This window comes from Battus philenor, unplaced genomic scaffold, assembly GCF_028537555.1.
Source record: "Battus philenor isolate CCGP_79_NKW_IND1 unplaced genomic scaffold, ilBatPhil1.0.hap1 SCAF_8, whole genome shotgun sequence".
Taxonomy (NCBI): Eukaryota; Metazoa; Arthropoda; class Insecta; order Lepidoptera; family Papilionidae; genus Battus; species Battus philenor.
In genome coordinates this window covers 5,579,804-5,592,487 of record NW_027181748.1, presented here as the reverse complement: position 1 = coordinate 5,592,487, position 12,684 = coordinate 5,579,804, and the positions used below count along the sequence as shown (strand labels likewise).

Below are 12,684 nucleotides of genomic sequence, written 5' to 3'. Positions count from 1 at the left end.
CTGTTGAGATTAAAGCAAGAAATTGGAAGAAAACGACAGGAATTTTTCAATAAAAAGGGCTTACACCACACATATTTTGCAACTCAGCAAAAAATAAAAGAGTTTGGCTGGTAGGGTATAAAGCGTCTACCATAAATCCCTGACCTTGCATCTTCAGATTGCCTGTTTGATTGTTGATCATCTGTTTCGGTATATATTAACACTCAGAGCGGACTGTTAAATTTACCAGTCATATTTTTTGATCAGAAGTTCCAAAATTTTTACAGTAACGGTATCACGGCACTGCATGCAAAATGACAAAAAGATCGATGTATATTACACTTATGTAATATTAGTTTATTGTAAATATAGCATGAGAAATAAGTCACGTAATTTTAAAAAATGCGAGTAAAGTTTTTCTCCTACTCCTTATTTTTAGTTGTAAAAATTAAAAAATAATGCCGGGATCCGCAAATCTTAGCAATGGATAGTTTGGGGAAGATTAGATCTTCATAGATTAAAAAAGAGCAATTTCGCAAATTACATCATTATTGTACACCGGCGATTTTGTGAGAATCTATCGAAATCTTAACATAAGGTTTAAGCAAAAATACGTTCTTACTAAAAACGGACCCTAATTTCAATTATAAAATTGTATAATAAATAAAAATATTAAAATTGTTATTTTAAATAATTTTAATACAAATTTAGATAATTTCTTCTTACTTTTGTTATGTTCTATGTTTATGAGTGAAATTTTCAAAATTTTAAATGAAAGCATAATTAATTTATTACCTTTTTGCAAACTCATTGCTATTTTGCGGCAATTAAAGACTCTATAGCACTGTTTTCTAACCTTTTTTGTGCCATGCCCCACTTAACCATTTTTAAAATTCTTACGCCCCCTTGTGTAACATATATAATTTTTATATTAAAGCGGAAGGATTAAAATCCATTTTCGAATTACCGCATTTAACAATCAAATTGTCCCCCTGTGGGGCATGGGCCCCACGTAGGGAAACAATGCTCTATAGCCAACAAACAAGACGTCTTTATAATCACTATAAAGCAGGTGTCAAGAAGGGACTTGTTTCGTCGATTTAATTGTTAAATTATCAAATAATTAAAAAATTGTTTTAATAAAATTTATCCTGAAACCCCTGTGTGTTTTAAATTTACGAGTTCTAATATTTATTTTTTACTAAACATTATACTTATCGATAATATAGATATTATAAATATGCATATTGTTAAGTAACTTTTGACTGTTTTGTAGTTTGATCAAAATACAAAAAAAGGTCTAAGACCTTCAAACTACGCACATGTTTGTGTGTTGCCAGTGATTATATACGGATCAGACACGTGAACGCTGACGACGGGCCTCGGAAGAAAGCTCAAGGTCACCCAGAGAGCTCGGAGTTGCGCTGCGAGATTGAAATGAGGAGATCCGAGAGTAACTCGAAGAATTGCTCGTCTGAAGTGGCTGTGAGCGAAGCACATTGCTACACCAATGGCCGCTGGGGACTAAAGGTTCTCAGGTAGCGACCACGAGCCGGTCAACGCGGCGTGAGTAGGCTCCCTAGTTGGTGAACCGACGACATACTTAAGATCGCGGGAAGCCGCCGGATGAGGGCAACGCAATTTCGGTCGTCGTGGTGATGTGGGGGGGGGGGATACCATTAAGTAGGCGTCTATCGGCTGAAACGAAGAAGAATAAATAAAAACGACATATGTAACTTGCTTACTCGAGTAAAAATTTGTTTTTGGAATTATTTTACAGCTCCTAAAATATGTTGCATAAAATCTAAAATATTGTTTTTCCATAAAGCATAAAAGCTTCTATTGTTGTTCATTTTACACAAAATTTATCATTTTACTTAGAGTTTGGTATAATTGTGTTCACAGTGCACCGATATCTGATACGCATGTGGATGCAGTCCACATTCAAGGTCACGCAATAGGGGCTTAATATTACGTACCGATAAACCGTGAAAAGAATTCCGTACTAAAACGAGCGGCAACGAGTGCGGCCGAGATGGCTACCGAGAGCGGTCATACGACGCCACTTCTCACTTCTCTATCAGCACCCCCCTCCCCTGCTGCCCGCGACCGCCTCCCGCCGGCCAGCGCGGCGCCCGCGGAATTCGCACGCCCGCGGTACCGCGCTTCAGTGTTCGTGTGACTGCTAACGGTTGAGGACGCTGTGCCGTGTCACGCGCACTTCACTTATTACGCAGTTACGAACTACGACGACCGCGTGGACTGTAACGTTTTTAACCGCGTTGTTTCTTTACTTTTATATTCATTACACGTGAACTATACCAGGACCCAGTGATAGCCGGTACTAGTACCGAAAAAGTTAAGTGCAACCCGAACCGGAATTTACGCAGTGATCTCCGGGACTACGTTGGCCATCGTAGGACAGCGATACGCTGTATCGCGAGCCACGTTACAAGGTTATCGCGCTTCTAGCCCGCCAGTGATGAATTGGAAAATCGGCGCGTAGACGCTCACGTGGTGTGTGCCCCGCCCCCGCCTCATTCCGCACTTATATTTAGCGAAAATCGCCTCTCGGGAACGGCCCGACGGCAGATTCGTTCTGCGCACATCTCTGTTTATGAACGTTAGTGAGACGCCACATGTTATTGGCTTCATATAACAGAGGCGATAACGAGGAATTAGATAACCTCCGGACCGCGGCCTGGCTCCGACGACGTTCTGGAAATAGAAAGAAGTCTGACGACAAACTGTCGCGTGAGTGCTGTGATGGTAACGAGTTGTAGTGTACACAAGCGCCGGTGAGCGCGTTCTCCGACACACCTACAAAAAGTTTCCACTACTTTACGATTTAAGATCGAAGACATGTCTATACAAGGTAGCGGTAGCTATCAGAGCCCATGGTCGTCGCAGACAGTACTGTCAGAAATTGAAGGCACCATGGGGGATTTGGAACCCCTTGGAGAGCTCGCTGAGGTCGGTTTTGAGCCTCAAACACGCGCACGTTCCAACACGTGGCCGTTACCCAGGCCAGAAAACTATGTGGACCCGACTGAAGATTCCAGTTCGAAGAAAAACTCTAATCAGAATATATCTGGTAAATATTTTTTTCGTCTTAATAATAACAATGTCATAGGTGCGCGTCGGGTTATTTGGGTCGGCCCACGTAGTCTGAACACATCATTGACTATGTTTAAAAAAAAGAAAACATTGGTATAGTTTTCGTCCAAAGTAATGATTGCAAGCAACAATACGCCATTGGTTGTTGTTTACTTTTTTGATAAGGAGCGAAACCAAAGTGATAATACTCGACCTGTACGTATTTTTAGTAACAGTATAATTGTCCTACATTTTACTCTAAAAATATTATAACATTAAAAATAATATTATTAACTTTATTACATAAAGTTTTACCAAAGTTCAAGACGTAAATAAAACACGTGTAATAGTTTTTCGAATTATGCTATATCTTATTACGTATTTTGTACGTAATTTGAAGTACGTATTTTGAATATACATAAGACATTATAATGGCGAAACATCGGCATAATGCATTTCACTGATGCTATTTGTTTTCCCGCCATTTCTTTTACCATAGGTAAACAATTAAACTTGACATGTTTTTCATTTCGTGTAATTGACTATGTTGATATTCGAGTATCTAATGGTGGCATAAGCATTTATGTCCTTTTTTATTAAATGCCGGGTAAATTGAAAAAAACAAATTATATGGGCAGTAGTAGTCGCATCTACATCCTTATACGTTTATTTTAGACTGGGAAAAATAAACAATTAAATATATATTTTAACAAATTTATATTTTTAACTTTGTTTTAAATTTTATGCGGGTATTAAGCAAAGACATAATTAATATGAAACATATTAAACGTTACTAATGGTAAATTCAAGGATTTTAGTTATAATTTTTTAACAAAATTCCACAAGCGGGGACGTAAGCACAGCACGCCTTTAGTTCTTGTTTTTGTGGCTTACTTTAGGCTTAAAAGGAATCGACGTTTATTACTTTCACTAGCGTACTATACCTCGCAACTGATATACATTTCAGAAAAAATAAACTGGTTAATGAGATCCCGTTTACGGCAAACGTAGGGTATATCAAGTGATAATTTGAAACTTTCTACATGTCGTATGTATGTGTCTTATATTGTTACTTATTTTATTTAGATACAAAGTATATATACAGTACATTCCGTAAGGTTTTTTCGGATGATACCGATAATTTATACTCATATTCGTGTATTTTGTATGTTCTATGGTACAAAACAAATTAAATATCAGTGTTATTTTCCTTTCAATATGCAAAGGAATTGCAGTTATCTACCACGAGAACAAAGTTCGGAATCGTAAAAACATTTATTATTGATCAGTAATCCTGGAATATCACAAATTCCCGTGTGTGTATGTTTTTCTGTATGCAAGCATTAGCATTGTTATATTCGTATGAACCGCTCTTGACAACCCGGCTACTGCTTGAACATTTAAAATAAGAATTTGAAGATAGTGTTTTAATTTAAATTTTGAATAATTGCTATAATAAAAATTTAAATTGTTGACTGGTTTTATTTTAATCTACTCGAAAATAATGATTCATTTTTTAGTCTATTCCACGAATGTTAATACAAATACCGTTTAGAAGAGTGAAGATTGTTCTAAAGGAAACCGATATTTTATATATTATATGTCAGAAATAAATTATCTAAGAACACATTATAATGATTGAAACTCGAACAAGCTCTTCGATTGCCACGATTTCTTTAAAATCAAAGTCCAATTATGAAGCTTATTTTTGTCCGTTAAATGACTTAATTTGTAAGATCCATCATGCGGCGTTATTGTCAATAAAACTTAATTAAAATCAACGAATTAGTTTTAAAATGTGTAGAATCATATTTCATTCATTATTCGGAAAGGTACTTATAGCATCGTCGAGAATAAATCTTAGATTTCACTTTCGCTACTAGGATTATCTCACACTAAAATATCCAAGACGAACTCTTAATTGAGATGTTATGATAAAGTTATAAATGTTGTTTTATTCAGATATTTTTTTAATTTCAGGGAACTAATATTTCTTAGATTTTCCTTATCCCTTTATTGAAAGTAAAAATAAAAAAGCTAAGCATTGGAATTAAAAAAAATAATTTTCGTTTTAAACTTGCAGTGAGTTATAAAATTATGTGCTGCTTTTCGTGTATAAATATAAAAAGTTCGCAGAATCAAAACTATGCTACAAGAATTATGTTACAAATGATAGGTTAAAAATAACATGCAAAAGGATCAGACTATATTTTCCTTTACGCCTGATAAAGATATTTATTACAGTAAGTTAGGTGTATGTATAAATGTGATTGCGGTTACGGTGAACTGAGGACATTGCACTCAAATTATAATGAACTTAAACGTAATATTTTTTTTATAAATTTACATAATAAAATCCAACGGTGTTTAAGTTTTATACGTAATTTTGAAAATATACACGGCTATATAGGAAGTATGTTACATTCGAAATTCAAAAATATATCGATCTTCCGGTACAATAAGTGTATGTGAAGCAATCTTGAAAGATACTTGCGATTTATATTACAAATGGATGCATACCCTATATTAGCATGTCAGTTGTTTTGCAGGAGACATAAAAAAAGTTTTAAATGAGATTAAAATGAGAGTCGAATATTATTTCCATATATTCCAATCCAAGGGCAGAATGTTTATTAAGTCTTGTAGCGTCGTTATTTTGAAGCTTTAGATAGAATGGTTTAAATTTTAAATTGTTTTGTTTTTTATATAATTTTTTTATTTTTAAGTTATAACCTAAGTTGGCAGTTCAAAATGGCCAATATCAAGTTGGAACCCGAGATATCCGTTAAGATTATTTCTCGTATAACTTATATATTTCAACGATAGTGACAAATAGATATTATGAGTTATTTAGAAAAGTCGAAAAAAGGGCATTAATAGTATATAATAAAGCGAATAATGGTTTTAGAGGTTTAATTTAAAAAAATGTAATAAGGTCTTTGGAAAGCAATGGATGCAGTCCGCCCTAATCCATTGGAAATCTTTAGGGAATGCCTATGTCCACTAGTGGACGTTCTTCGACTGAAATGATAATGATAATCAACTTTATTTATAAAAATATAGTGAATATTTCTATCAACATGAAATACTATTTATATATTACAAAAGTGAAAAAAAAAACAAACAAGAATTGTGGCATATAATAAATGGTGTAATACTCCGGTGTCGTTAATTTTTTAAATACCAGGATCAAGATGGTTAAGTCATTGTCACATAAAGTATATTATGTTCTAGTAAAAAAAGTATAAGGTTATAGTATTACTTCTACTTCAATCTTGTCTTAATCGTTTTAATGTTTTTAAATATCACACAGATATTTTAATATTGCTAGGAAAGGTGTGTCAGCCCTAGATTTGTTGTTTTAATGCATCAGTAATATCACTACTAAATTATCAAGGATAAGCGCTGGTGTCAAGAAATTACTTGTTGTTAGTTTAAATTAAAAAAAATGTCTACAAGTATATATGTGTATTATTCTTCATTAATCTTGAACTATACTCCTGTGAAACCCCATATAATCAGCCAGTGTTTTTAAAATTAAGACCTAAAGAATATAAATGTTGACTAAGTATTGAAAAGCTTTAATTTTTAAGATTCATATTTTTAATGCTATTTACTTCTGAGTAAGAGAATTGTAAAAGGGTCTTAAAGTCATCATTATTACGCTATACTAATTTTTTTCAAATTAGATTTTTTTTTGGTATGGTTTTTGGTTGTATTTTTATCGTCTTTTCAAATAAATTTATTTCGTCTAGTTGTAAATATTGCATAAAGAATTACGGTATAAATCGCTATTTCATGTATTTCGTAAGAAAAATAATGACATCGACTTATTTGTACGTTATTTATGTTTGTTGGTTTTAACTTTTGTCTTTAGTCACTGATGGATGGATATAAGATGATATCGGTGATGATTTACTTAACTGAAACGTAGTTTCTCGCTCTGGACGGCAAGATCTCAGCCTCTTAAATAGCAATGGAGAGGGCTATGCACGGGGTTTATTCCGAATTAGGAATCAGGAGACTTGTCGAGCGAAAGTTACCGATAGAGACCTACTGATTGGCAAGTTAAAATGATAATATGCAGGCCATAAAGGTCCTTTGGACGTTCGACGCGCGGAGGACGTCCGTCCACAAAACCAAATTGATAAGGTAGTCGGAAGACGCTGGATGCAATCTGCTTTAAAAGCCGTTGACATTATACATAGAGTAATATAGTTCATTATATTTATAGATGCATGTTTTATTTTGACTTTTTCAAAAGGTATAAAGTCAATTGGCTGAAATTATCATGTCTTTCATGCGTCAATTATCATACAAACATAACTGTTGCCCTTTGTTGTTGATTATTCAATTTTATTCACGATTTTCTTCAACTAATATACATGACTCAGCGAAAGCATGCCGCGTATTTATAATAAACATAAATTGATATCATCAGGTATTCAGTATCAGACTGCGTAAATCGTCTATTCTCTACAGCTGCTTCCATAGTTTCCTCGGACACTACACACGAGAGAACGTTGCCTCCATTACTTCAAATGTATCTCGATATATCTCATATCACATATCACAATGGAGGCGTAGAGAGCAATGAACCTATACAAATAAGACGTATGCTACATTGACATAATTCTCGCATTTTTTAGGGTTCTACTGCTACATTTTTGTTGTATGTCTGTTATATTCATGGTAAAATTAACCATGTATTAATATTAAATTATTTATTAAACATCAGTAATCCTATAATGATATCCTTCAGGTTAAAACCATAAGTGTCCTAAGCGAGCTATGATCTGAGCCCACAACCTCCTCAGACATTTTTTTAACACAATATTCTAATTACAAAACTCGTTGATAGAAATAAACTTTTTTATAAGTTTTTGTTTAGTGAACTTCTTAAATAAATTACAACATATTTTAGAGAATTTACATAGGTGGGTATTGTAATACAGTTGCCCACATGATTATATCTTTAAATTTATTAGATACGTAATTAAAAAAAAAAATCATTCATAAATATTTGTAATATATTTCTAAGTATTGATGTGTCGTTATCAGGTGCGCCACCTTTGCCGTCGGCGGTCAGTACCAAGAAGAACTCGTCTCGTCGCAACGCTTGGGGTAACCTCTCTTACGCTGATCTCATTACACAAGCCATAACGTCCGCTCAAGACAACAGGCTAACGCTATCGCAGATCTACGAGTGGATGGTACAGAACGTGCCATATTTTAAGGATAAGGGAGATAGCAACTCATCAGCTGGTTGGAAGGTAGGTACCACTAGTAGCCACTACTACTATACCGCATACCTAACGAATTTGCCGAGGCAATGAAAGGTGAATTTGAAAATTTAATTCAAGTAGATGAAACGGAATTGTTATTCAAAATACCACCTCACCGTTCGCTAATTCTGAGGAGTCGCATTAACCATTTGTTTATTTATTTTATAATTAGACGTTATCGTGATTTGGAGACGATTAACGACTGACCGTAATTTATTGATATGTTTCTGCCAACTGCGCTTACTATCTTCAATATCTCGAGTGCAAAGATAAATATTTATAGCGAATTTACCTCTTTTAAATTTGGCTAGGATATTACTAAATGTTATTTTCGGGGAATATCTTAAATATTACTTTAACGATTACCGTTGCTATCTGTTATACACTTACATATATTCAATGCTTCGAAGAGTCTTCAATAGTAATGATCGAGTTTCGACGACATATATATATTTATATGTTTTAAAGAAAGCTAACTGATTATTTTGTAACAGGCGTAATATATAATCAAAACGGGTTTAGAGTTTGGTTTTTTTTATTTTAGAACTGAATTCTAAAATGGTACACGTTATAATAATTTTTGGACACTAAACAGTGGCACCATGCCACGTGAATTGGTTAGTTCAATGTATGTTTATAAATAATACTCGGAAATAAATTTGCAACCGTATCGTAATTGAAATGTCATGCTGCTAATTAAAGTATACAGGAAATGATTTTTCATTACATATACTTTTTCAGTTTTGTCATTTCGCAGACTGGGATATGTATGTAATAAGAAAGGCTTATTATGATCAAAGATAAAACCACGACATCTAAGACATTAAAAATATTACATATTTTATTAAAAATGTCATTTTATTTTGTGGTCAAAAGAACAGAAAGAATAAAACATTTTTATTTCTTTTAAAAAACTGGCTATAGGCAGAACGACGCCAGAACTTCATCGTCAAATAAATGTCAGCTTTTAAAAGCAAATTATTAGTAAAGTTACTCGAAGAGTGACATTCCGATATAGTATTATGGTAGGACGATGTACTCTCGCATCGTTTTTTGCATTGCCGTGATTCCCAGAGCATGGAGTAATCCTTCTCTTCATATCTTTGACAGGAAGAAGTTTCATGTCCTACAGATTTGGTTTGACTATCTGATGGATTACGACCTTTTGGTATACCATCAGTAGTTTAAAGTTATTCTAGTTCGTACAGGCTTTGTGGCCCAAAACTCCAAATCTGGGTGCAAACATATAGTAAAAAACCTAATTTTTATTTTGAGATCACGGAGAATGAACTCGTGGGAGTAGTGTGAGGTATTTTCTGTCTATCACCACCACATATCTTAACTGTCCACGCTTCTAACAATATCCTGAATATAGAAAGAATTTAAAAAATGACTTGTGAAGCAATATGAATACTTTAAAATAGTTAGCCTTGTTTTAAAAATTAAGGCTGCCGAGACTACAAATAAAAAAGAGGCATATTACCCTACTGACAGCTTACCACTCTTGATAGTACAGTTTTCTTTATATCTTAATAAATCACAATAAATAAATTGTATTTAAAAAAACATTTTACATTTTCTATAATAAATGAATAACTATAATACAATTAAGATTTGTTTACTAAGGTTATTGTACGTAATTTGAATATCGTTATATGAATTAAATACAGTCCCCAAATACATATATTTCAATTTAATATAATAATAATCTTTCACTGCGATCGCACGACAGTATAATATACTATAAACTTTTTAATAGACATTTTCAATAAATTTAAACAGCATTGTAGAGATTTAAAAAGCAAAAAAATTTATTGCTGATATGCTCACGTCAAATCCAAACTCTAAAGTGATAATACCTTCATGATCCTCTTATCTATCTATATTAAAATAAATTCCTATTTCCTTTGGTCACGCCATAATTTGAAAACGATTTCATTAAATTTTTTATAAGAATCTTGACAATTTTGATTATTGGTACAGAATGCCTATAAGTGATTAAATTCGCCATAGTACAAGCTGTAAAAACGCTAAATAAATAGTTTATTATAGCAGGTAAAAAAAAGGTAAACTTTCGCACAAACTTATTATTTTTAGAATAATAATGAGAATTGAAACAAATTTATATGTTCATTATGCATTAGTATTTTACCCCAATAAAATTTATGCGTTTGTATTACATTTACTTAATAAAAAAGTGGCACAGACTAATAATAATTTCTCGCAGTAAGTCTGTCGGACAGTTCGTAGTATAATATATAATTTAGAAATGCGCGGCTAACATGAGCGGTGTACATAACTGGCTGTTAAAATAATGAACTCCATGTGGACTTTAAAAGTGCTTTTACTCTACGTTGTTTCGTCGATGACAACATTAATAAATTTCAATACGGAAGTGACATACAAGAACCTGTAGAATGAAAATTACAACCGTTACTCGTTATTGCCATTTAAAATTCTGATATAAAACAGGTCCTTTAAGTAAGAGTACGAATTGTAATCCAATAAAGCGACGGGACTGTGTGAATTGATAGATATCACACCGTTCATGTCTAAACATATGATTAGTTGGTTTTCCTTTCATAACTTTTGTCACAATTTAAGATTGTTGGTAATGTTATATTTACAATAAGCAATTGTATTTAAACTTATTACAACCAAATATTTTATGCTACTAAAATTTGTCAATAGGTATTACTTAAAGGCGTATATAATAGTTTACCTGATTCAGCGTTCATACCTACCCCTATTACACTGCGTTTTTACTAATAATCTATTATAATAATTACATCAATAAATTTGTACCAGTTTGTGATTTACGATTCAAGATTTTAATTGTATTTTAATTATAATTTTAATAATTTGTCCATACGTGAATGTTTTTTTTTTAAAGTTGTAAAAGTAACAATCAGAATTATTTTAATATAATTCAAAAATTCGTTACTTCACGATTTATTTCTATTTAATTTCTAGATTTATTGTATTATTAAGAGAATAAAAAAATTGAATCATTGTCTTCTTGCCTTTTACAACATGCATTTTATAATTATTCCACTCGACATGTTAAATGTATAAAACGCCTATTCAGTAATTGCTTAACTTCATTTAATTAAAAGAATTTTACATTTTTTGGTGAAATTGACTGACATTTTGCATTTATCCAAACGCATCTTTAGGTCGTTATACTAACCGATGAGAATAGTTATGCATTTTCTGGTAAAACAGTGTAGTTGCTTACCGTACCAACCACGGTATCTTAGATTTTTTTACTCTATGTATATTTAAATGCACAAAAGTATTGCGGAGAAATATTTTATAAATAATCACACCACTCCTGATGATTAGATAAATGTGTGATACATTTAAATAAAATCAAAGATATCAACAAATACGCAAGTAATAACAAATGATGATTTCCTAAAAAAACTTTACAACTTGAAAAGTTACCTCTTTCCGATTTAACTTTAACGTCTATACACTAAGTGGTTAACGGCATCTGTATAGGCAGTAGCGTAAATTATTAACAGCTTTGTTTATATTCCACAACTATTTTTCAATTGGCGTGTCATTCAACCCAATGGTAATGTGTTTAGTTTCTATTTCTGTGTCGTTCAATGGTAAGTAATGACGTCATAGGAATACCAGCTCCCTTAACAATTTCATCAGGAGTTCCGGGCTTCGTGCTGCCAAGTATTTTATTTAAGATGCATTATAAGATCATATATTGTGTTGATTGAATGGAGTATACACAGAATGATGAGGTGAAGGTATTCCTCACTTGAGCGAAATGCTTTACACCTATTTCAAATTACCGTAGTATAAAGTGGTTTCTCCAAAATATGGTATAATAACTTATTTTTCTATTCTAATTCGAGAGGCTAATAACTTATGGCAATACAAATTCCGCAGGGACAGATAGTAAACAATAACTATTATAATGTTTATTAATGTAAATTTTAAAATCGTTTTTTATTATTATATTATCAATACCATACATTACTTAATTGACATCAAATAAGCTGTATATTTACTAGTTTAAACCTTTACTACGTATTTCCAATCATTCTGTATATTGTATATAGATTTAAATCACTTCATGCTATTTGTTGAAGTGTATTAATTAGTCTTTTATACTATCGGCGGCGACTGCAAAAAATTTATCAAGTGTACGTTAACTGCGGCGTAGTGCTTTGCCATTGGTTCTTTGCGTAGTTAAGTATTTTAGGTGTACTGCGCAGTGTATCTATGTTATCTAATTTCGAGCTCGCGGCACCGATATGATAATAAAAACACTGATCAGGGTGACTAGAATTGATGTTATTTC

The 12,684-nt window shown here is 32.7% G+C and overlaps 1 protein-coding gene across 2 annotated transcripts in view; it reads left to right on the top strand.

Annotated features, from left to right (window-relative positions):
- The first annotated feature begins 2,163 nt into the window (after positions 1-2,163).
- foxo (forkhead box, sub-group O) overlaps positions 2,164-12,684 on the top strand; it is a 115,214-nt gene continuing 104,693 nt past the window's right edge. For both annotated transcript variants that reach the window (XM_068774859.1, XM_068774858.1), the window contains exons 1-2: positions 2,164-3,073; positions 8,137-8,348. In XM_068774859.1, coding sequence (XP_068630960.1) covers positions 2,842-3,073; positions 8,137-8,348 — 444 coding nt within the window. In that variant the 5' untranslated portion in view covers positions 2,164-2,841. The remainder of the gene's footprint in view (positions 3,074-8,136; positions 8,349-12,684) is intronic.